The 25,968-nt window shown below is 45.1% G+C and overlaps 1 protein-coding gene across 1 annotated transcript; it reads right to left on the bottom strand.

The window, feature by feature from the left end:
- Nucleotides 1-9,770: 9,770 nt before the first annotated feature.
- PSME3 (proteasome activator subunit 3) lies at nt 9,771-25,799 on the bottom strand. The gene is made up of 11 exons (XM_063132256.1): nt 25,578-25,799; nt 17,792-17,824; nt 17,398-17,460; nt 17,102-17,206; nt 16,859-16,907; nt 15,223-15,335; nt 14,428-14,496; nt 13,993-14,060; nt 13,782-13,836; nt 13,348-13,434; nt 9,771-11,262 (listed from the first exon to the last, which is right to left on the bottom strand). The coding sequence occupies exons 1-11, from the start codon at nt 25,617-25,619 to the stop codon at nt 11,182-11,184; spliced, it is 765 nt and encodes a 254-aa protein (XP_062988326.1). The 5' UTR covers nt 25,620-25,799; the 3' UTR covers nt 9,771-11,181.
- Between the last annotated feature and the right edge of the window lie 169 nt (nt 25,800-25,968).

Below are 25,968 nucleotides of genomic sequence, written 5' to 3'. Positions count from 1 at the left end.
AACAGCCTCCTTGGTCTGTGATCAGCTGGATTAAAGGCAGCGAAGGAGAGGCTGCGAGAAATGTTTGTGGAGGATCAGCAAAGAGAGATGGCCCTGCTTTCTCTGCCTTGCAAGTATATGTTCATGCTGAGGCAGAAGCATCCCTGGGCCAGAGCAGACAGTGACTCATTGCACAAATCGCACAGCCCTCGCTCTTGGCCACTCCTTCAGGCCAGCCAGCTTCCTGGGGAGTCTGCAAAGCCAGGGGCATACAGCTGCTGGCAGGTCTGGGAGGCTCAGCACATTTTGTAGCTGATAGAAACTGCCCCCCTCCCCAGAGTAGCTTCTTTGTGCTCAAAGTACAAAGCTCAACAGCAACCACTTATTCGGAGCTTATTGACTTGTTAAATACATATAGCCTATCTCCCTCTCCCTTGTAAGATAGCTAAAGGTAGCTAAATGAAGTTAAACACAAAGATACGATCAACCGTAGCTAAAACATTATAACAATATCAAAACCATCACCAATATAAAAGTTGCCCTTGATTGGATCTTCTATTGCAAATATACCCGGTTTGTTTAAAAAACCTGGGACTTAACCCACAAACAGAAGGACCCAAAATTTCTCTCAGGTTAATGCACATGCTTAAAAGACCAGATGCCCAATTTGCCTGAACTGGGACTTTGCTACTCTCTGCTTTTACATGAGGGAAAAACACTTGAAGACAGCATGGGGAGAGAATTCTCTGGGCTGCCACACCTGCACTCCCACTGCTTTACACTTTTCCCAGGGACGAACAGAGGATCAAGCATCCTGCTGCAGTGAATCTACCGCAGGCTTCACTGGGTTGGTAGGATTTTCTAGGGTGTTTTCTCTTTTCCCACTCCCCTTTTGAGGGCAACGCACGCACCCTTACTGCCCCTGGACTGGAATTCCAACCCACAGCAGCAAGCAGGCTTCAGGCAATTGGTGCCTCTTTGTGCCTGGTCCAGCTGAGGGAAGAAAAACACAAACATACCCAGCCAGGAGAGGCTCTATGCGGGAATTTCCACTCCTGCTTCCAGCCTGCCCCATTTTGGTTTCCTGAAACCTCTCTCCTGCAGTGAATGTGCCCTTTCTGTCTCCTTCCAAGGGTGGATCCTTCTTCCCCTCAGATGGCCCCATGTGCCCCTCTGTTCCATCTTGGATCACAGCCACCCCTCTCCCTATTAACTCCTTCACTGGAGTACTTGGTACCAGCAAAGACCTGCCTGCATAAGGAATTTCTAGTCTATTTTGGCATCAGCAGTCTCTGCTCCCTCCATGTTTTTTTTACTCTTTACTTTTAAATAACAAGCTTCTACTGTTTGCACACAGATTAGAAAACACAGCCAAAGGTAGCGTGAACGAGAAATGGCACCATAGTCGGATCTTTTGTTACTGGATTTTGTTACTGGATCTTTTGTTGTAGATCGCAAGCTGAATATGAGCCAACAGTGCGATATGGCTGCAAGAAAGGCCAATGCTATTTTGGGCTGCATTAATAGAAGTATAGCTTCCAAATCACGTGAGGTACTGGTTCCTCTCTATTCGGCCCTGGTTAGGCCTCATCTAGAGTATTGCGTCCAGTTCTGGGCTCCACAATTCAAGAAGGACGCAGACAAGCTGGAGAGTGTTCACAGGAGGGCAACCAGGATGATCAGGGGTCTGGAAACAAAGCCCTATGAAGAGAGACTGAAAGAACTGGGCATGTTTAGCCTGGAGAAGAGAAGATTGAGGGGAGACATGATAGCACTCTTCAAATACCTAAAAGGTTGTCACACAGAAGAGGGCCAGGATCTCTTCTCGATCCTCCCAGAGTGCAGGACACAGAATAACGGGTTCAAGTTAAAGGAAGCCAGATTCCAGCTGGACATCAGGAAAAACTTCCTGACTGTTAGAGCCGTACGACAAAATACTGCTACTGAAGGCTCCCACCACTAGCTTTCCCCTCTCCTTCTCCTCTGTGTATTTACTTTGAGAAAGATTGCAGTAACGTGACTATGAAATACTGCTACTGAAGGCTCCAGCTGCTGGCCGCCCCCTTGCTTTAGCATATGTATATTCTTCATTGTGCACTACATATTGTGAATAGGTAAAGTGGCCCCACCCTGGCAATGATCTGGCCCCACCAGATCATTGCCAGATTACAGACAGATCACAGAAATAGGCTCAGGATTTAATGGGGGGGGGGCACACACTGCAGAATTGCTCCAGAGCCACGTTTAAGGAAAAATAACGCACTAAAATGACTTTCTGAAAATGCACCTTTTCCAGAGGGAAGCTGCGGGGTTGCTGCAGATTGGTAACAGCGTCATACGTCATGAATGACCCAAATGTGCTCTCCCTTTGCATTAAATTGGTGGTGTAGATTGGGCCCTAGTTCTTGGAATTGGAATAAATAATGCAAAAATAAGTAGGTATATGCAAACATACTTTGATTTGCACGATATCTGTAGAGGCAGAGTAATATCTGGGTTGTACAATAGGACAGAAACAAGAATGTAAACAAGAGGACAAACTTATTAAACAAATAATTCCATTAGCTTTGTCTATATCAGGTCCAAAGGTAGGCTTAAAATTGGACAGCCGCTTACATGGTAAAATCTGAGACTACTGGAGATGGGGATAGAGGAGGATGCGCAGCACTTACGCAGGTTTTCGTAGCTCTGCCCCCCACCAAGAGTAGCAGATGCAAACTGTAAGGCAAATTAGTAAATTCATCCAAAGGTGCACAAATACAATAACTTACTGAAGGCTGCAGATTTCAGCATCTTTTGCCATGCTTTGATTTTTTAAAAAACCTATCTATAGTGTCCCTATGTACCTCTGCACTTGAAAGAAATGAATGGAAACAGGGAATGTACCCATTTCTACCTACTTAGAGACCCATGCCACAAACTGGCCATGTTTCAGTAGCTACAGAAACATCCCCACCTGGTTACCAGAATACTCTCTTCCAACATCAGACAAATGGATTTCAAGATGAAGTTAATACAATGCTCTATGCAGAAAGGACAATGCCAAGATGTCTGAGTCAAGGAGACCTCGTGGTAGTAAAGCCAAAGGAGGCAGGAAAGTAATCTACTCTTTCAATGCAAACCCTGACAATTGTGGAAGGTGAACATGATGACAGTACAGAAAGGAGACCAAACCATCACCAGGGTTTCATCTCATTTCAAGGTCACCAAGGAACCACTTGCTAAAGAGATTGAAGATGTACATTAAAACAACCAAACAACTGATGGACAGAGAAGTCATAACACTAGCACAAAAAGACGAAAACATCCTGCCAGACAGAAGCTTCCAAAGTACTTGAGAGGCTGTTATGTTATATAGAAGAATTTGGGGGGAGGAAGGGAAGCAGAGTCCTATGGAGAGAAATTATTTCAAAAGTGTCTATCACGTCATGGAAAGGAAGGCTCCCCCACAGGAGAAAAAAGGAGCTGTGAGCAAGGAGAGAGGGTTGTCCAATAGTGATAGAATTGTGTTGCTCAAAGTTCCCTAAGCAATCATTCACCAACATTTATTAGCTCTGGATATCTAACTGAACTAGTAACCCAACTTTGGCCACGGAGTAAGCTTTTTACTTGTGAAACATTTTTGAAAATGCCCAAACAGAAGAACACTATTTTTTGCTGCAAAAGAAGAGCCAGGATGGCATTCAGCCCTCTCCCTGCTGTGCTTTGGCATCTTATTGAGAACCCACATATTGAGAAACGCCAGGCCTTGCATCTGTTAATAACTGCATCTCACCAGAAACTTATTGTAAGCATTATGACAATGGTATAATCAATGCTCTAAGAAAGAAAATTACAGAAGTTGAAAAATCAACCCTGCAGTTCTGAGAGGGCTGGCAGTTCTGGAAGTAATGCAGGCAGGGGTGGGGAATGGCAAAACAATGGTAAAATGGGCTGATGTTGTGGGTCTCGCTGAGAGGATCCTATATGGCGGGCCTGAAATGTTCAACGAGAATATGGCTCACAAGTAGTACACTGATTTGGAGAACACATCCAATGTCTTTCTCCTGGTTACAGAGTATATGTAAATTGACAATCCAGCTTGGAAATTGGATTTGGGAATCTGAATTATGCGCAAATTGGTTTATAGCAATCCAAATTCAAAACTGCGTTCTGAGTTTCTATCCATTACCAGCCATCAGTTAACATTAATCATGCCTTGTAATTGGTTATGGGGAAAGTCAAGCAAAACTACTTTCCTATACAACAGTCTTTCCTGACCTGGTGCCGTCTAGGTGAGTTGAACAATTCCCATCATCCCCAATCAGCAAACATAAAAAGAGCCTTGCAACAACTTAAAGACATACCAGAGTATTGTCACATAAGCGTTCGTGGACTAAGGTAAGGCTCTGTTGTTTCTGATGGCAAAAATATGGACCTTGTCAGCCTTCCATTTTCAAGCTACAAACAAACAGCTGGCTGTCATCAGCAAAGCAAAATAGATTTTTGCTCACAAGAAGTTCTGTTGAGTAGCACTGGGTGACCTCTAAGGGGCTTTCCAGCCTACCTGGCCTAGGAAAGGCTTGAGCCGTTCGCAGGCCGTGCTTACATTGCAAGCAGGAGCGCAGTCACCGTGTCCTGTTTTATTCCTTCATCCCCCCGCATTGTTCTCCCTCATTTGCATTCCAAGACAGACAGCAGGAATGGCTGAGAATTTCAATTGCTATAGACCAATTCTGTTCAACATGGTGTATCAGGAGTAAAGGGCACTTTGCAAAAGTAGAGCCCAACCAAGACAAGAGGACCACACGACAGCTGGTTTGGGTTGAGTTAATGCTGCTATTAAGTTTCTCTTTTTATGACAATTATATTTACCGTTTCCTATCCAGGCCGACTTTCCTTATAGCATCTGGGATATTTGGGCTTCCTGCTCCTTTCCACAAGGAGGAGAGCATAATAGTGCCAGGGTGGGTGGGTGGCTAGCTAGGCTTGGAAAAGCTCAAGGTATCATGGCTCTCATGGCTGAGTTGGGCATTCAATCTACTTCCTGCAGGATCTGTTGGCTTCATTCTTTTGTATCAGGGAAGGTGAACCTCTGGCTTCCTTGTGGCTTTGGCTGCCCCCCCCCCCCCCCATCTTGCTCAAAAGAAAAGGTGAGGGATAAGAAAAGCCATTCTCTATGGGAGAGTGATTTGAAGGAGGGAATAGAACTGGGGCAGGATATGGAAACGAGTGCTGAAGAGTATGTCTGTAAGGAGGTTGTGTCTGAAGAGTATGTCTAGGGAGGTTGTGGGCTCTCCCACACTAGAGGCCTTCAAGAGGCAGCTGGACAACCATCTGTCAGGGATGCTTTAGGGTGGATTCCTGCATTGAGCAGGGGGTTGGACTCGATGGCCTTGTAGGCCCCTTCCAACTCTGCTGTTCTATGATTCTATGGATAAAAGAAAATTATTATAAATTAATTTGGAGGTGGTACTTAACTCCAGTAAAATTAAATTTAGTAAATAAGGGGAATTCGGCATTATATTGGAGAGTATGTCAGGAGAAAGGAACGTATATCCATATGTGGTGGAATTGTGAATATGTACACAAACTATGGAAAATGGTGTTTAAAGAGATAAATGGAATAATTGGATCGAAGTTAGAAGAGACACCAAGTGTAGCATTGTTATCAATGTATGGGAAAATTAAATGTACTCAAATGATAAAAGAATTAATAACGAATTTGTTAACAGCTGCAAGGTTAATGACAGCCAGAAAATGGAAGGTTCAAGGGGATTGTGACATAGAAGACTGGTATAAAGAATATGGGATATCGCTGTTAATGATAAACTAACACGTAATATTAGAGTAAGAAGAGGAATAACAAAAAATAATGACTTTGAAGAGATATGGAAACTGTTTTTAGAATTTGTTTTATTAAAAGGGAGTGGAAGAACACCTCCAGAGGATTCAATGCAATTTTGGAAAATAGAATAAGATCCCTGGGGAAGGGGTGCACTTATTAATATTAATAGGTAATAATAAGTATAACGTATAGTTAAATATTGAAGATTGATGTTAATATTATGTATGTGTATTGTTAATATCTGTGTAGTTATGAAAAATTAATAAAAATAATAATAAAGCCATCCCTCTGGAGAGCCGCTGCTTCGAGGTGCATCCAGCACCTTAAAGCTGCTCTTTCCTAGGGAAAGTAAAGCTGGCTTAGTGTGAGTGAATGTGTGTGGGGTGGGGGTGGGGGTGGGGGGGGCGGGCACATATCAACTGTTGCTTGCCCACTGCTGGTATGTAGCCCATGACATCTTCGTCCGGGCTTTGGGGCGTAAGATGTTTCTATCCCTGCTAAATACCTAGGCCTCAAAATTCAGACCAGGTCCCCTAACCCATCCAGCCCATGTGAGGCTTTGCTCAATTTCCTCATCACTCGACTCAGCTCGCACCTTGAGCAACCACAACGGGAAATGGCAGCAGCAGCTGCATTCATTTCAATTTGGTAGTTCTTTCAAAATAATTAACCGTGGATTGAGTGTGAGGTGCTGATTGTGTAAAAAAAAAAAAAAGGAATTTGTTTACCGTGCAGTGAAGATATTGTATCAAGTGTTTGCTATGGGTTTTGGAGATGGACATACTAGTAATATTGTAAAGAAATCATGCACATGCTATGGCACATCCTGTGTTTACATGACACACAGAAGACTTCAATATCTAAACTCTCCTTTTTACCTAGACCTAGAATGCTAATGTTGTTGTTGCATTTATATCCCACCTTTTTTTCTTCCAAGGAACTCAAGCCAGCATACATAATTCTCCTCTCCATTTTATCCTCACAACAACAACCCCATGAGGTGGGTTGGGCTGAGAGTCTGTGACTGGCCCCAAGTCACCCAGTGGGTTTCTATGGCCGAGTGGGGACTAGAACCCGGATCTCCCGACTCCCAGTCTAACACTTTAGCCACTACTCCACACTGGCTCTAATATGAGGGCAGGGTCTAGGTGACATGAGGCAGGGTCCCCAACATGGCACTTGTGGGCACAGACAGTGGTATCTGAAAAGCTTCACTCTCTGGCCTTTAAAAAGATAATTAATAAATTATTAAATTGGTGGCCATCATCACATCTTGTGGTAGTGAATTCCAGAGTTTAACCATGTGAGGTGTGAAGAACTACTTCCTTTTATCTGTCATGGATCTCCCACCAATCAGCTTCATGGGATGACCCCATTGGGTTCTTGTATTTTGAGAGAGGGAGAAAAATGTCTCCCTGTCCACATTCTAATGTAGATAAAGTGCTCAAAGCACACAACTACACAACATACATGCAGTGATAGACAGCAATAATCAACCCCATTTATTTACAAATATATAAAAAACTGATGCATAACATCTGCACGGTCATCAATGGCAAACTGGTGGCCTAAGAAAACTGTGCGTGAAAAGTTCTCCTGATACAATCATTCTTTTTCAATCATAATTTCCAATGTATAATATACATAAACCACAATCACAGTTTTTGGACACAATACAGTGCTGGTAATGGCATCAGTATGGTACCTTTTTAGACATATATTTATAATAGGAAGTTAAATTTATTATTTTCTAGTTCTTATCATATTTATTATTTTCTACTTCTTATCAGCGTTGTAGGATTTATTTATTGACAGGTCTCCGCGGTTTATTTTCCTGTTTTCGCGAGAGCTTCGTCAGAACAAACGCCACAATGAATCAGCTGAAAACTGTAAATTATTGTGTGGTTGACATCTCCAAAGGTTATTATGGGGTAGACACCTCCAAAATGAAAAACAGCCGGTCTGCTTGTAACCTGAAAAACCCGAATGGCCATTCTGATGCCATTACCAGCACTGTATTGTGTCCAAAAACTGTGATTGTGGTTTATGTATATTATACATTGGAAATTATGATTGAAAAAGAATGATTGTATCAGGAGAACTTTTCATGCACAGTTTTCTTAGGCCACCAGTTTGCCATTGATGACCATGCAGATGTTATGCATCAGTTTATATATTTGTAAATAAATGGGGTTGATTACTACTGTCTTATCACTGCATGTATGTTGCGTAGTTGTGTGCTTTGAGCACGCTATATACATTAGATCATTCACACTACTGCCTTCTTTTGTTTGAATCCCTATCCACCTTCTCCACACCATGCATAATTTTGTACACCTCTATCAGGTCTCCCCTTAGCCTCCTTTTTTCTAAGCTAAACAATTGCAGCTGTTGTAGCCGTCCCTCATAGGGGAGAAGCTCCAGCCCCTTGATCATTTTAGTTGCCCTTTTCTGCACATTTTAAAGGGGCGAGTGGGAGAGAAAGAGCAAGCCCAGGGGCGGTGTGGACAGAAACCAAGAGCGCATGCACGCCCAAAGGGGAAAGGTCTGCGTGGACAGAAGACTAGATGGGCCAGGAAGCAACTTTGCCCAGGCCTCCCACCCTCCCTCCCTCTCCTCCCCACCCCACTGCCTCTTGACTAGCCATTATGTGACTAATCACATCCTCCTTGGGAGGCATTTTGTGGTGGTGCCCACAACAGTGACTGAAATTCCCAAATGGGTCCACAGGTCCAAAAAGTTTGGGAACCCCTGACAAAGTCAATACTGGGTTCACTAAGAATGGAAAAGAACGTAAGAAGAGCCATTCTGAATCAGACCAATGGCCCACCATGGTCACTCCGCCACTCACGTTTCCCCACAACTGGCATGCAGAGGCATATTGCCTCTGATACTGGAGGCTAAAGATAGGCATCATGACTAGCAGCTATTGATAAAATTATCCTCCATGAATCTGTCTAATCCCCAAGTTAGTGGCCATCACTACATCTTGTGGTAGCTAATGCCATAGTTTAACTGTGCACTTTGTAAAGTACTTCCTTTTACTTCTCTGAAATTTACCATCCTTCAGCTTCATGAGTTGATCCTGGGCTCTTGTACTGTAAGTCCTCCCTCCCTACTTTCTCCACACTACACATAACATTGTACACCTGTGTCATGTCACTCCTTACTTTACATTCTCTAGGGAGATTAGAAGTTATTAAGTCAACACCCCCAAAACTTTGTAGCCATGTTCATCTCAGCACAGCACACTATAGCCCATCTAGAACATTGACTCCCCGAAAACAGAGCAGAATGGGGCAGCGCTAAAAGCAGACAAGACACCCCTGCGACACGGACCCGGGCAAGCAAGCAGTGACTGTGGCACAGTGTGAGTAAAGGGACTGATGCTGTGGAGAAACAGCTCTCCCCCAAAAAACCTAACAGGCACCTTTAATTCAGACATACAGTGCTCTATAATACCCATAACATATCTGAAGTTTTTCTCAGCACCATTAGCTAAGGACAGGTGGCCGCAGAGACCACCCCATACCCCATGCTGACTTGGTCAATATTCATTCAGCCTGAAATCAGGACTCTACACTTCAGTGAACTGAGGCATCAGTCAGGTTTTCAATCAAGTCTTGCATCTTAGGATCCAGAAACAGCAAAGATCAGCCCATGATGTGGTGCAAGGTATTAAGTGTTAGGAGCAGAAGTTGGGAAGTGGTGATCCATGCCCCTTTGCCAATGAAGACAGAGATTTTTCCTCTTACCTCACAGCTGATCCAAGAGGGCTCTACTCTGAAAGGCCAGAGGACGGAGTTGCAGAACTTAATTGACGATAAAGAGTCCGGGGGTGGGGGCAGGAAGGGGCCACACTGCCAGATCCAAACAGGTGCAGGCAAGAGGGGCCATGAGCGTCTGAGCAGCAGGCAAACACCCTGGTCACCAACCCACTCATACACATGGTGACTGCCGAGGATGAATTCAAAGTACCTATTACTTTTAATTTGTTGACATAGTAAAAGTTGTACATACGTTCAACGTGGCAAGGATATATGAACAATCCAACAAAGCAGCTGATACAAAGAAACACAGGAGAAAGAGGGGAGGGCTGCTCTCAGGTAGCCGCTACAATGAGCACAGCTGTTGGAGAGCCTTTACTCTGGGAAAGACTATGGCTTGCCCAGCTACAAATGACAATGACACAAAGGCATTTGCAAAGAGCCCAGGGAAGATGCGCTTCCTGTGCCCTTAAGAGCTGCAGAGAGGGTTTTTAAAAACAACTGAGGAGAGGGAGAAGGGCCAAGAAATTTCATTCACCCTGCCACGGTTTTTACGAATCTAACACCACTCACAAGACTACGGCACAAGATTAAGAGGAAATTTCAAGGGAAACTGCAGCATCCCAGGTAGTTGGCACCCCCTTCCTGCTTCCTTGAAGGCCAGAGAAGAGCAAAACTGAAGCCTAGCAGAACTCATTCAGACATAAGGGGAACTCTTGAAGGTCAGACAGGGCCCCTCCAGAAACGACGGCTAGGCTCACTTAATTAGGGTGGGAGAGAGAAGAAAGTGAGACGAGAGAGAATTTGGGTCTTCAGGACTCAATCAGTCAAGCTGCTATTAGAGAAACCAAATCAGCTGGGCCAATGGTCTAAGCAGGAGTCCCTTGCCCCAACCCAAGAGTCGGAGAATGCCCACTGCACGCAGAAGTTGCGCTAGGGTTCCTTGTTAGACAGAGGACAGAAGAGCAGAGCTACTTGTAGAACACTGGAAGAGATCAACATGGACTTAGAGCTACGAGCCATGAATTAACCCAATGGAAAAGGTAAAGGCAGGGAGGATAAACGTACAGCAGCATTAAAATCTGCACGATTGGACAGGTTACAGGAATGGAGATGGGCAGCCATGTGAGATGAAAAGGGCACTCGTTTCCCCAAACTAAATGTCCAATGTGAAGACTGAAGTGGTGGAACTAATGACCAAATCAGCTCACAGCAGGATTGGATGCTGCTGATGGCTAGTCAAGGGATGAACTACCTAGAAGGCCGAGTTCTTCTGGGCTGCTGCTACACAGCAAGGTCATTCAGGGCTGCTGGCTTTGGGATTCTTGCCTGGAACAGATTTGCCACTACCCTGTTCCCACCTAAGTAGGAAGAAAAGCTCTGCCCCATAACTTCCAGATGTTATAGATGGGGAGGGGGGAAGGCAAATCCCAAGACCCAAATAAAAACCAACCAGAAAGAGCTAGGAGAGAGGTTTTTTTTAGACTTTAACTAAAAGTGTGCCGAGGACTGTTTCCAGCCAGCTTTCCCATCTTGATAGTCACATAAACGGAGGCAAAGACTGTCTTGAGCCTACTGAACAGTTCATAAGTTCAGAACGTTGACAGCTCAGTAGAGGGTCTCTGCGTTGCTGCTCCGGGGTCGCTTGATCTTCTCAATGTTCTTTAGAATCATGTCGTGCAGAGTCACCTAGTGGGAGAGGAGAGGGCGAATGATTACTCCTCCCTCAGGGAGGATGTGGCTTGCCACAACTCCTCTACCCTCCTCCCAACTGTCCTTTGGCATGATGAGAACCAGCTGCTCCCCACACCCGCTCCTTCTCCAGGGGGGCTGCAAGGAGTTTAGAAGTTTCCACTTCTGTTTCCCATTAACCACAGCATAGCATCTTGTCCAAACCCTAAACTGTGGTTAATATTAACTACATTAACAAACCCTAAACCAGGGGTCCACAAACCCTTTGGCCCCAAAGGCCAAACCTGGTTTTCCCAGAGGGTGGGCTGCCCAGAGGTCACAAAGGCACACACGCACAGCCACGCCGGAGGGGAGGGGAGACACACACACAGACGCACGCGCTGGGGTGGGAGCCGCCTCCTCATCTCAGCAGCCCGAAAGCGAGCACTGATGCGAGATTGGAGATAAGGAAAAGGGAAGGCAGGGCTCCACCACCAGAGCACATGCAGAGGAGTTCGGTGGGCTGCCAGTAATGGCTTGGTTGGCTGCATACAGCCTGCAGCTCACATCTTTGCACCCCAGCCCTAAACTGTAGTTAGTATTAACTAATATTTAAAATTAAGCCATCTTCATAAGACACCATGTGAAGTTAACTATGGTTTGTTCGAAATACACAAACATGAAGGACAGTCATGACACCACTGACAAGCTATAGTTAAGCAAAAATGGGCTCCTCCTCATGACTGTAGAAGTGGAAGAGCGGGGAGGGGGTAGTGTGTGAACCCAAGGCTTGCTGTGGCTCATTCTCGTTATTTGAAAGAAAGTATTCTCCCTTATGAGCCTGCCTGTGATTTGAGATCTTCTGGAGAAGCCCTTCTTTCAGTCCCACCATCTTCACGGGCGCGCTTGGTGGGAACATGGGAGAGGGCCTTCTCGGTGGCTGCTCCAGTGCTCTGGAACTCCCGGGGAAGCTAGGCTGGCTTCCTCCTTGATGGGCTTTCGGAAGCAGGCTAAAACTTTTTTGTTCCAGCAGGCCTTTGGAGAGTAATCTGGCCTTCCATCTATGTTAATGTCTTATAATTTTGTTGTGTATTTAAAATGTTTATGTTCCCCCCCCCCCACACATGTATGTTTTAAACTTTGTAAGGCTGCCTTGAGGCCCAGCAGTGGGCAAAAGGCAGGATACTAATACTAATACTATGCTAAACTATGGTTAAGCATAAAGGCTGAACTTTTCCTTTGACTCGTGAACAAATACATTCATTTTTTTTGGTCAGGGTTCGTATACAGAGTCTTACAAAATTTTGGTATATATTTCAGTAGACCTGGCAACACTGATCACTGGATTTCATATGGACAGCATCCACATGATCAACACCACATGATCAACACCACAATCAGCTTCATCTCTTCAAGTAGACATACCACTTTTTTTTTCTTTTAGCAGAAAGGTAAGCGGCAGTTACTGCAGCCAAAACTCTCCCCACGGCCTGAGTTCGATCCCAGCGGAAGCTGGTTTCAGGCAGCCGGCTCAGGTCGACTCAGCCTTCCATCCTTCCGAGGTCGGTAAAATGAGTACCCAGCTAGCTGGGGGAAAGGGAACTGCGACTGGGGAAGGCAATGGCAAACCACCCCGCTACAAAGTCTGCCAAGAAAACGTCAGCGAAAGCAGGCGCCCCTCTAGGAGTCAGCAACGACTCAAGTGCTTGCACAAGAGGTTCCTTTCCTTTCCAAAGAGGTAGCCATTGTTCCAGGTCACCAGACAAACCGAAGCACCTGCCCCCTTCCTCACTCTCCCAATCCAAAAGAGGGTTACAGGGGGTCCTTGACATCACCTGCTGGCCACTTCAAGTCAGGAGAGGAAGCTGGGGCTCACCCTGGCATTCCAGCCTGAGCGGAGAGCAATTCAGCAGCCACTGCCTGCCTTGGCCTTAAGAGACAAGGTCAGGAGATGCCGCCAATGTAAGCCAGGACATCCTTGTACTGCCTCTTCCAACTGGAGGCCACAGAGAAAAGGGGAACGCCAACAAGCAAGCCAGGGAGGACAAGTCATGGGGCTAATGGATAGAGAGGCTTTAAAAGAAGCCTTTTAGGGTGACTTACATATTGATTTCTGAGCTCCGAAATAATGAGCCGCAGACTGATATATTCCTTTTCATCCATCTCAGTCACTGTACGACGGTAATCCTCCTACAAAGACAGTTATTTAGCTAGAATTGCTTTACCACCACTAGACCCTATGGGGACTGGCTGTGATTGAAGGATCTCCCAGCTGAGATTCGCCTGTAAAACTGCCACCTTCTGAGGATCTCTTGGGTCACTACCTCCCCCCTCCCCACAAAAGCCTTTATTAAGAACTGGATTGAAAGAGAAGTCCTGTGCAAAACCCACAGAAACAGAGAAGACGGGACAAAGATTCTCATCTAGAATGTAGTTCTAAACATTTCTTAGACTTCATGTTAACAGTATTCCTTTTCGGCCATTTGTAATGCTCTTAAAGTTCATATCAACTTAATATGTTTGCACTCTACACTTACCACATGAGGATATTTTGCTATTTTAGAAACCAGCTTTGCTCGTGTGATGTAGTATCTGAAATAGAAGCAGAGAAGCAGCTCAATGAATGGCAAGCCCCGTCCCTCCCACACCTGTGACAGGCCGCACTTTGGAGGGATACACCTCTCTCAGAGGACAGTCAGTCTTGGAAGGAGCTCTGCAACAAGTGCAGTACCTTGAGAAGGCACCCACCTAGAGATCTGGTCCAAGTATGAAGCTGCCTCGCTCTCCACAGTTCGGAGCTCAGCCACAGTCTCTTCCTGCAAGGGTGGGAGGAAGTGAGAAAATATGAAAAGAATGGCCAGGCCCACTCATACCTGAAGGCGCTCCAACTGTTTGTGACTGCGGAGACCAGGTGGACTCTGCATAGTCTTCAACTGGCCCTAATGAACAAGAGTGGGAAGGTCCAGGACAAAGAGAGCTATCCCAGGAAAACTGCTTCCTGAGAAGTAGCAGAGTTCTATCGGAACGAAGGGGAGTCTGATTTTGTTCTTGCCTACTAGAGAAGCTTACCAGTGTGCAGGAGCAATTACAGAACCCGACTTCTACTCTCTTCCCCAGGGAGCTCACAGAGAACCACAGCAAAAACACGATTTCTCAGGAATCTCACCTCAACCGTTGATTTACCTGAATAGAAACACCAAAGTTGTTGCCATCCTCTATTCTGGGAATCAGCAGCTGCACCCACATTTTGACCTGCAGGGTAGAATATGTCACATTAAAAAGTGTCATTACCTTGGTGGATATTCAGGCAGAATCTGGTTATTCCCAAGCCAGGAAGGTCAGGCTGAGAGTGAAAGACAAACTTGTTCGAGAACACTTAGAAAACACCAGAACTGAACAAGGATTTGAATGCAGTCACCTGCATTCAAACCCAACACTGACCCAGTAAAAGCCGGGGGTGGGAGGGGTGGGAGTGGGGGTGGGAGTCAGATGACTGAATGGTCCTTCTGATAAAGAAAAATCCCTATGTACAGAAAGTCAGCAGGTCAGAGAGAAGTGCCCTAACCTAGCCTTCCCCCATGACGTACCAGCTGTCTCCAGATAGCAATTTGTTTTTGTTTGGAGAAACAGTCAGTCATATGATGCCCTCATGATGTCATCTGATGTGGTACAGTCCAGATGCAGGTTTACCACCTCAGTGAGGACTAGAACTGTCTGCTGCAACATAGTGGATGTGGCAAGCTTTGGCACAGTCTGATACAGTTCGTTGCAAGGAGAGGTCCAGATTCACAGCAAAGTGACTGCCTCTGTCCTACACAGAGGCTGATGTGCAGGGTTAGCCACCACATCTATCTGAGCAGCTGACAGTCATAACTACTGTTGACAAAAAGCACATTTGATTTTATCCCCACTGTTCAGAGAACTGTGCCAGTTAAGACAGAGCCCGGGGTGGGGGTGGGAAGGCAATCCAGAGCTCACCGTGTTGCATTTCTCAATCAGCAGCCGGATCTCGGGTTTCACCTTCTCAATGATGTCCACCAGCTGCTGGTTGCTCTTCAACATCCCGTTGGGCATGACAAAGACTTTGGTACCTGGTGCCATGAGAAGAGACTAGCCACTTATTCCATGAAGGAAGTTTGTGTTTGTTTGCCACTCAAGCAGACTGCCCAAGCTTTTCATGCAGGCACCTAAGTCTCTTCTCCAACCCTGGGCAGGCCTATTCCTACTTCTACCCCAACCTTTAAACTCAGTAACGTAAGGATTGTCATCCTTTGTATATCAGGAGTACTACATCTTTAAATGCTTGAGTAGGAGAGAATTTCATATGGTCATACTGCAGTGCTGCAGGGATCTGAAAACATGCACCTAATAAAAGCACTCTTCTGGACAACTGTTACAATTACGGAAGCCCCTACAGCAGGGCTCCCCAACCTTTTTGGACCTATGGGTTTATCTGGGAAGTCTGTTGTGGGCACTACCACAAAATGCCTCCCATGGAGGATGTGGCTAGTCACATGATGGCTGCTGTGGGGGCCTAGCTAGTCAAGAGATGGCCGGGGTGGGTGGGAGAAATAGCAAGGCTAGAGGCTGGGAGGAAGGGGGAAATGGGAAGCGTTGCTTCCTTGCCCCCCACAACCTTCTTCCATCCACACAGACCTTTCCCCTTTGCGCTCTCTTCTCCACTCCCAGCCTCTACCCTTGCTATTTTTCTCCCACAACCCCTTTCTTTATTTCTCTCCCTTCCCCGTCCTTAAGCTTTCTTCTTCTCTTCCTTCCTAGCCTCTACTCTCGCTATTTCTCTTCTCTCCACCCCTGTGCCTTGCTTTCTCTTCCTGCCTGCTAAACAGCTGATCAGTAGTAGGTTCAGGAATGGGAAGGAGAACCTGGAGCCCTAAGTTTTTCAATGTTTTGCTGATTTTTTTTGAAGGGAGTAAGGAGTGAAGAGCTTTGTGCGCCTGCCATGGTGCACCTGTCACCACATTGAGAACCCTTGCTCCAATGTGGAATGTCTGACCATGCTTGCAGTAACACTATTGATTTTGACCATATAATGCCATAAGAGTGAATTCTAAAAGTTAGCTATTATTTGTGGGGAGCACTTTTTTTATTCGTTCTAAAAATAATGGTTTTTAGCACACTTGCAATCCTGGGATTCCAAAGCTCCTGGGAACACATGAAGTCTTAATTCACAGCAAGGAAAAAAAGGAAAATTGTATACATGAGCCGGGCCACAAACGATGCACCTTTGGATTCCCCAAAGAAATGCATAGAGTTTTCAGTCCTGCCGAAGGCCCAGAGCACTCTTTACAACCACTGTGACACAGCAGTAAAATTCAAGCCACACAGAAATCCAGTCACCTCTTTTGCTAGGGTGCAGCATTTCAGGAGATCATTTCAAATTCCAAGCAGCTGCCTTGGGGAGATATATTTATATTGAAGAGATAGATACAAATTAAGTATGTATTTTACTTACATAAACTCCTTGGCACCAGGATCAAAGTTTTAGGATTCTGGATTTCCTTACACCCCTCAAATGTGGCACAAGACTATGCTTCTCAAACTAGTATTGACACAAAAGCCATTTGATGGAAGCAACAGAGTTTTGGTAACCTACCCTGGAAGGTCTCTTCACAGTCTTCCAGTTTTCTCTTTTTCATATTGGGCTGAAAAAAACCAAATAGGAAATTCTCAGTGCATGTGCACAACACTTGGGGGCGGAGCAAGTTGGGGAGACAATGACCCTTACAAAGCTACTGTCCGCTCCCAACTTGCAGAGAACTTCCCCTTCTCTCAGTTAGTGTAAGCACTGTGCTGTTTTGATCAGCATTAAATATTGTACCGAGATGAGAAATCTTACCCCATCCAGTCCATCATGACTGTTTGTCAACAGGATTGGGTCTGGGACAGGAAGGTTCATATCTGAGTGGATTTGGGTGAGATCGTGAATGTTCAGAATAGGATCCTAGGGAAGAATAGTCAGTAGAATGTTAGTTGCCCAATGTTCATCCTCAAGTTCCCAAAAATAACAAGCCAAACTTGAACCCAACACTACATTGGAAGCAAATATCCACAGCAGCCTTTTACTATCTATTTTAGTCTGCCATTCTCGGGACAAGAGAGCCCAGTGAGAGGCAACAGACTCCCAGCTGTTACCTTAAGGAACGCATCAAGTTCTAAAAGCTTCTTTGGGAAAAAATTTGCCACCAGATCTTCAGCCTGAAAGAGAAAGAACAGCCACCTGTGATGCATGGATAAACATTAAAAATATATGCACGGACACCATAGAAGTGAGGCTGAGACCAAGGTTCTGTATGAACCTGTCGAAGGATGAGAGAGAAATGGACCGACAGACCTCTCCAGATCTGGACGGCTTCCAAAAGCAAGGGACCGCAGTCACCAGGAGAACTCATCTACAGGCAAACTTTCTCACTGATTAGCAAAAGTTTTGAAAGCCAGTGAAGTCCAGCCATATCTTCCAACAACAGAACATCCAGCCCTTTCAGTACCCTTAAGCATTTGCTGAAGTTGACAGGAATGAGACACTTACTTCACCTGTAATCCGCTCCCTGAAAGAGTCTACCTGCAGGAGAGAAGAAAAGGATCTTAGAGCACCAAGTTTGAGCTGGCTGAAGCACACATAAGAACAGCCACGCTGGATCAAACCAAGGGTCCATCTACTACAGCATTCTGTTCACACAGTAGCCAACCAGCTGCCCACAAGAAACCCAGAAGCAGGACATAAGTGCAACAGCATCCTCCTGCCCATATTCCCAGTAACTAGCACACATGCTGCCTCTGATAATATCTAGTGATGCACAACCTGAGCTGTGCACCACTTATACATTATGCAATTACATAAACTATTACTGGCCACAGGGGAATACAACTGATTTAAAAAGTATGCACAGCCAGAAAATTCATTTCAGACTTTGAAGCTCTGGGAAGGAAACTGAAGAACTTTGGGGCCCAGGTAGTTTTCTCATCCATCCTCCCGGTTCTTGGAAGAGGATTAGAAAGGGAAAGAAAAATACTCCGGATGAACGACTGGCTTCGAAGGTGGTGCCATCGTGAGCATTTTGGATTCTGGGACCACGGGCTACGCTACTTGGAACATGGACTGCTGGCAAGGGATGGGTTGCACCTCACAAGGGCTGGAAAGAATGAGTTCGACCACAGCATGAAGAACTTGATCAGGAGGGCTTTAAACTGAATCTTACGGGGGCGGGAGACGTAAATTTCGAGGCAACAATGGATGAAGGCCAATGCACCACAGTACAGAGAACAGCTCCAATAGTGTCCCAAAATAGTGTCCGCAACAATGTAGGAACAAACCCAGACTATAAAAAACATGGTCTTTGATGTCTATATACTAATGCTCAGAGCATGGGAAACAAACAGAATGAACTTGAACTCTTATTACATGAAGGCAAATACGACTTGATAGGTATAACTGAAACTTGGTGGGATGACTCCCATGACTGGAATATAGCAATTGAAGGATATAACTTGTTCAAAAAGAACAGAAGAAATAGAAAGGGAGGTGGAGTTGCACTATATGTTAAAAATACCTATCCCTGCAAAGAAATGCAGGCGGATCAGACTGGGAGCCCCGTCGAGAACGTCTGGATTAAAATAAATGGGGCTAGGAATAAAAAGAATATGATAATCGGAGTCTACTACCGACCACCCAATCAAGAAGACGAGGATGAAACTTTTGAGAAACAAATTGCCAGTGTTTCAAGGAAGTGTGATGTAGTAGTGATGGGGGACTTCAATTACCCTGATAACTGTTGGGAGACCATTACTGCCAAAAGCGGCCCTTCCAAGAAATTCCTGACATGTATGGGTGATAACTTTCTCCTACAGAAAGTGGGGGAAGGAACTAGAGGATCGGCAATCCTTGACTTGTTATTGACCAATAGGGATGACTTAGTGGATAAAGTGGCAGTTACGGGAACTCTGGGGGAAAGTGACCACGTCATACTTGAATTCTTGATTATGAAGAAGACAAAAGTCGAGCGTAGCCATACACATACTCTGGATTATAGGAAAGCTAATTTTAATAAACTCAGAACTATAATAAGTAAGGTCCCGTGGCAAGGGAGCCTAATGAGAAAAGGAGTGCAGGATGGGTGGGAGTATTTAAAAAAGGAAATTTTAAAGGCACAGTTACAAACAATTCCAACAAGGAGAAAAGATAGAAGACAACAGAGGAAACCAATGTGGCCCCACAAAAAGCTTAGAGATGACCTGAAAACAAAAAGGGATACATATAGGAAGTGGAAGGAAGGCCAGGCTACAAAAAAAGAGTACAGACAAGTGGCGCAGAAGTGCCGAAATGGCGTCAGGAAGGCTAAAGCTGTGAATGAGCTGAGATTAGCGAGGGATGCTAAAAGCAATAAAAAGGCTTTCTTCAGATACGTGAGTAGTAAAAGACAGAGGAAAGAAATGGTGGTTCAACTGCTTAATGAGGATGGCAAATTGATAACAGATGACAAAGAAAAGGCTGAAGTGCTCAATTCCTACTTTGCCTCGGTCTTCTCCCAAAAGCGGGTCTATGACCCCCCTGGAAAAAGTGAAGCAGAAGTTGAGGGGGCAGGATTGCAGTTTGAGATTGATAAACAAATAGTCAAAGAACACCTAATTTCCTTGAATGAGTTTAAATCTCCAGGGCCCGATGAACTGCATCCTAGAGTAATGAAGGAGCTAGCAGAAGAACTCTCAGAACCTTTGTCTATTATCTTTGCAAAATCATGAAAGACGGGTGAGGTGCCGGACGACTGGAGGAGGGCTAACGTTGTCCCTATCTTCAAAAAGGGCAAAAAGGAGGAACCTGAGAACTACAGACCAGTCAGTCTGACATCCATCCCTGGGAAAATTCTGGAGCAGATTATAAAGAAGTCAATCTGTAAACACCTTGAAATCAATGCAGTGATTACTAGAAGCCAACATGGATTTGTCAGGAACAAATCCTGTCAGACTAATTTGATCTCATTTTTTGATAGGATAACCTCCCTTGTAGACTGTGGGAACGCTGTGGACGTCATATATCTTGACTTCAGCAAAGCTTTTGACAAAGTACCACATGACATTCTGATTAACAAACTAGCTAAAAGTGGGCTAGATGGAACAACTATTAGGTGGATTCACAGTTGGCTACAGAATCGGACTCAAAGAGTACTTATCAATGGAACCTTCTCAAACTGGGGAGAGGCAACGAGTGGGGTGCCGCAGGGCTCAGTCCTGGGCCCAGTGCTCTTCAACATTTTTATTAATGATTTGGACGAGGAGGTGCAAGGAACGCTGATAAAATTTGCAGATGACACAAAATTGGGTGGGATAGCTAATACCCTGGAAGACAGAAACAAACTTCAAAGTGATCTTGATAGGCTGGAGTGCTGGGCTGAAAACAACAGAATGAAATTTAATAGGGATAAATGCCAAGTTCTACATTTAGGAAATAGAAACCAAAGGCACAGTTACAAGATGGGGGACACTTGGCTCAGCAATACTACAAACGAGAAAGATCTTGGAATTGTTGTAGATCGCAAGCTGAATATGAGCCAACAGTGCGATATGGCTGCAAGAAAGGCAAATGCTATTTTGGGCTGCATTAATAGAAGAATAGCTTCCAAATCACGTGAGGTACTGGTTCCTCTCTATTCGGCCCTGGTTAGGCCTCATCTAGAGTATTGTGTCCAGTTCTGGGCTCCACAATTCAAGAAGGATGCAGACAAGCTGGAGCGTGTTCAGAGGAGGGCAACCAGGATGATCTAGAAACAAAGCCCTATGAAGAGAGACTGAAAGAACTGGGCATGTTTAGCCTGGAGAAGAGAAGATTGAGGGGAGACATGAGAGCACTCTTCAAATACTTAAAAGGTTGTCACACAGAGGAGGGCCAGGATCTCTTCTCGATTCTCCCAGAGTGCAGGACACGGAATAACGGGCTCAAGTTAAAGGAAGCCAGATTCCGGCTGGACATCAGGAAAAACTTCCTGACTGTTAGAGCAGTGCGACAGTGGAATCAGTGACCTAGGGAGGTTGTGGGCTCTCCCACACTAGAGGCATTCAAGAGGCAGCTGGACAACCATCTGTCAGGGATGCTTTAGGGTGGATTCCTGCATTGAGCAGGGGGTTGGCCTTGTAGGCCCCTTCCAACTCTGCTATTCTATGATTCTATGAAAACAATCTTACATTTATTTAGCGGTCTTCCATGTTTTGATAGATCTTGCTGATCTTGAGTGACAGCCAGTGACACAGGGACGGGAAAATCTTTAACGCCTGACCATCTAGAAGTTCAATACTGCCACTAGAGAATTCACAATCACTTTTCCTGGCCTGCATAAACCTATTCCTAACCCCTTTTCCAAACTCAGCCCTGCTGTTTATTGTCACTATATAATGCCACAGCAATGAATTCCAAAGGTTAATGGGCTTGTGTATGAGCACATAAACCTAGATTTTGATTAAATATAAGGAAAAACTTCCTGACAGTAAGATAACAGTCTACCTATGGAGGCTGTGGGTTCTTTATCTCTGGGTTCTCCATCTTTGGAGGTTAAGAAGAGACTGGACTGCCATCTCTCATGGAAGGTTTAATTTCCTGCACATTGCAGAGGGTTGGACTAGATGATCCTTGTGGTTCCTTCCAACTCTACAATTGTATGATATGAATCTCCCATACAGAGTTGGACCATTGGTCCTTCTCGCCCAACTGACAGCAAACCCCAAGACAAAGAAAGATCTATTCCAGGGTGGACAATTTATGGTCCTCCAGATGTTTTTGTCTAAAATACCCATCATAACTCATCACTGACTGGACTAGATAGGGCTGATGGGAGCTGTAGGCCAAACATCTGGAGGGCCACAGACTGCCCCCCCCCCAACTCAAGATTTCTAAAGCTCGAGGTGCAAGGGATAAAACCCAGAAGAGAGGTGTCCCATCTACTAAGTTATCATAGAATCATAGAATAGTAGAGTTGGAAGGGGCCTACAAGGCCATTGAGTCCAACCCCCTGCTCAATGCAGGGATCCACCCTAAGGCATACCTGACAGATGGTTGTCCAGCTGCCTCTTGAATGCCTCTGGTGTGGGAAAGCCCACAACCTCCCTAGGTAACTGGTTCCATTTTCCAAATTTCTATTTGATGCTACTTGCAACACACTCTACGTGGGGCTGCCCTTGAAGTGTGTTCAGAAAATGCAGTCGTGCATGCAGTGGTCAGATTGTTCTTTCTGATGTGTGCTTTGACGACCATATTATACCCGTCTTATATGAACTGTTCTGGCTGCCAATGTTTCCAAGCTTGATTCAAGGCGCTGGTACTTACCTATAAAGCTCTAAATAGCTTGGGGCAAGAATATCTAAATGATTGCCTCCTCCAATAAGAACCTGCCTGAAATTTAAAATCTTCTTCAGATGCTCTTCTGCATGTTCCGCTATCAAAAGAAGTTAGGTTAGTGAGAACACAGGATAGGGCCTTCCTCTGCCTGTGGAACTCTCTCCTGAGATAAGTTATACTGGACTCCTCTTTGTCCAATTTTAGGTGGGCTGTTAAAACCTTTTTGTTCTGATATATTTACTATTGTTAATATACTACCTCCACATTCTGTTTTTAAGGTTCTGTCCTGCTCTTAATTTGGCTTTGGTGACATCTTAAAGCTTTAAAATTTGGTTTTATCTTTTCACGTCCCATCTTTGATTCTTCTCTTTCTTTCTCAGATCACATCACTGTTTGAGCTAAAGTTTGTTGTATTTCTAAAACACACAATTTTTAACTTACTCATTCAACTTAAACCATTATTCACTCTCATTCTCTCTTGTGTTGCCTCCTGTAATGTTTTGTTTAACTGTATTCTTGCATTTCAGCCAAACCTATTATTTGCTCTCAAATCTTCTGCTTGTTTAATTTTTGTCTCTTCAAGCTTTGATCACGTTAAACCTCTAGAAGGTTTTCTTCACTAGCTTCCTCTATTGCTTTTACTAAATACGAATTTCTTCCTTAAACCTTTACTAGGTCCAATTGTATTCAATGGATTTACATGTATAGACATGTACAGGACTCCATTGCAAGTCTCACAGTGGTCATGCTGCCTTTACCTATCTTCCCTGCTTTTGCTCCATTTTCCTCCTCAATTTTGCTGTTCATTAAGCACAACCTTATTAAACCTCTACTCCGTTGTGCCATTCCTTGTCTCTGCACGTTCTTTCTCAGATTCCCTCTCTACAGATCAGAGGGCTGCATCCCATGTCATCTAGGTCCACACATGTGCATGCACCCACACATATCTCAGTGTACACAAATGGAGAAGTTTAAACCTCCTCTCCCTGCCTGCTGAGATCTAGGGATGACTGGGAGATAGTGGAGGCAAAAGCCTCTTTTATCTCCAGCAATTGCCATTGAATTTGCTCTTTCTCTGCTAATACTAGTGGTGGGGAAGCAGCGATCTTGGAAGCATGGTAGCGGGGGGTTTCTTATCCCCCAGAGAGATTGCTGCCATGGCACTGCCAATAACAGCATCAGAACAGCATCCTCCCCTTGCCTCCTCACCACCATTACAGATGATCATCTGAGCTACAGGGGAAGTGGGAGGAGTCCTACCAGCTTTGTGGGCCACACTGGGAGTGGCCAAGGACCATGCAGCCCTGCTCTAGATGTTCATAGCCCCTCTTCTCTGTCCTGTGCTGTTCAAATTCTTTCTATGGAATAAAATATCAAAATCTACACTCATAATTTCTTAAAGCCAATTCCAAACCCCATCTTTCAAAGCGATCTGTGCTAATGCCAGCTCATTCAGCTCTCTCTCCAGGGCAATAATGTGACTTTTGGAGTCAAACATTTTAAATATTACACAATGCCTCATGCATTGTGTTTATTAATTTTGCAAAGATGCAGCCCCTAACCTAAGGAATTCCCTCTCGCTCCATCTGTGTCTGTATTTACAGGGGTGTTAAAAACTGGGCAGTTCTCCATGGCCTTTAATTGAGAGTTTTAATGCTATCTGCTGTATTTTGAAATTATATGTTATTGCAACTGGTCTATTTAAAGCTACTGTTTATATTTAATGTGATTTATGAACAGGTTTGTGATGTTAAGTTGTATTGTTGTTATGCTGTAAGCTGCCTTGGGGAGACTATGGTCTTAAAAGGTGGCTAAGAAACAGAATACATTAAATAAATAAACAAACACTGAATAGTCATACTGCCAAATGGCACAGACATTTAAGGTGCAAGCCCAGACCCATTTATCTGGGAGTAGGCCCCATTGAACGCAATGGGATTTACTTCTCAGTAGACCTGTACAGGATGGTGCTGTAACTCCCCATGACAAGGAGAAGCACTGTTCAGCCGAGGAATTACCAGCCATTGCTTCCAAAAAGCTCTGGGTATATTGATCTTGCTGAATATCCCTACGTGAGTATAGAAAAACCCAAACAGAAGTCCTTACCTTCACAATTACTCCTCGTAGCTGATAAAACCTAGCTAGTGCAAAAGGCACGTCTGCTGTATGACTAAACGTTTTGAAATAAGTTCCTGGCTAGCATAAGTTTAGCTGCAACACACACACACACACACACACACACTTTATCAGGCAAGAATTATACATGCTTTTCCAGGAAACATATGAATTATTTATTTATTATTTATTACATTTTTATACCGCCCAATAGCCGAAGCTCTCTGGGCGGTTCAACTTTCAATTAGAAAGTTAGAAACTTATTCTGGCTACTTTTTTTATCAGTGATTGTAATCAACTTGATTCAAGTCAAATCCACGCTTCACAAGACAGGCACAAATGGTTATTTTGTCACACAACATACAGGAACATAGGAAGCAGTCAGACCCTCGGTCCATCAAGCCCAGTACTGCTGACGGTGACAGGCAGCAGCTGTCCAGGGTTCCAGGCAGGGTTCTTTTCCTCGCCCTACCTGGAGAAGCCAGAAATGGAACCTGGGACCTTCTGCATGCAAAGCAGGTGCTCTATCAGGCACAACCAAGGAACACAGCCACAGCTACTAGCCTCTGTGGCTTGGAATGAAAGAAAGCGCCATGGTTACGAGTGGAACTCCCACCGTTGGAGACAGCATAAACCCAATCATCAGCAGCTGCGGACAAGCGAGGGGGGAAGCCCACAGCCACCACACCGCCGAGTTCACAAACTTCCCAAGGGCAGAAGCCTTATCCTACATAGCTAGTAGCATACTTCAGCTATGTTCATCTTGTAAACAGAGAGTCTGCCCGATCGTCTCTAGAAGTGGGCCTGGCACTCTGCACATGCTCAGAGGCTTGGTCGTGGCGGAAGCGCTTGTTTCCCTCTCTCCCTCTCCCCGTACCTTGATCTTAACTTCCGGGTCCACCTTGAGCAGGGAGGCCATGGCCGGACCGGGGAGCCGCTATCCCTAACCAGATCCGTCTCTTTCCGTCCCGCGCGCGCGACCACCCGAGCAAACCACCGGCTTCGCCGCCGGAAATGACAACATAACGCCCCGCCGCCGCTGCCGCCCTCCCCTAACCAATCACCGGGCGCGTTTACAGCTAACGTGATTTCCCCCTCAGGTCTTTGTCGTCCACCCCGTAACCAAACGCGCATGCGCCGGAGAAGCAACTTCCGGCCGACGTGGGCGGAGTTTTGTGCACGTGAGCAGAGAAGGCGGAGCCAATATGGAAATAGAAAGGTAGAAGGAAGGCGCGTGTTGGCTGTGCTTTGGGACGGTTGTTCTCACG

This window comes from Elgaria multicarinata, chromosome 1 (assembly GCF_023053635.1).
Source record: "Elgaria multicarinata webbii isolate HBS135686 ecotype San Diego chromosome 1, rElgMul1.1.pri, whole genome shotgun sequence".
NCBI classification, from domain to species: domain Eukaryota; kingdom Metazoa; phylum Chordata; class Lepidosauria; order Squamata; family Anguidae; genus Elgaria; species Elgaria multicarinata.
Note: the sequence above shows the minus strand (reverse complement) of the source record. Positions and strands in the feature narration are given on the sequence as shown.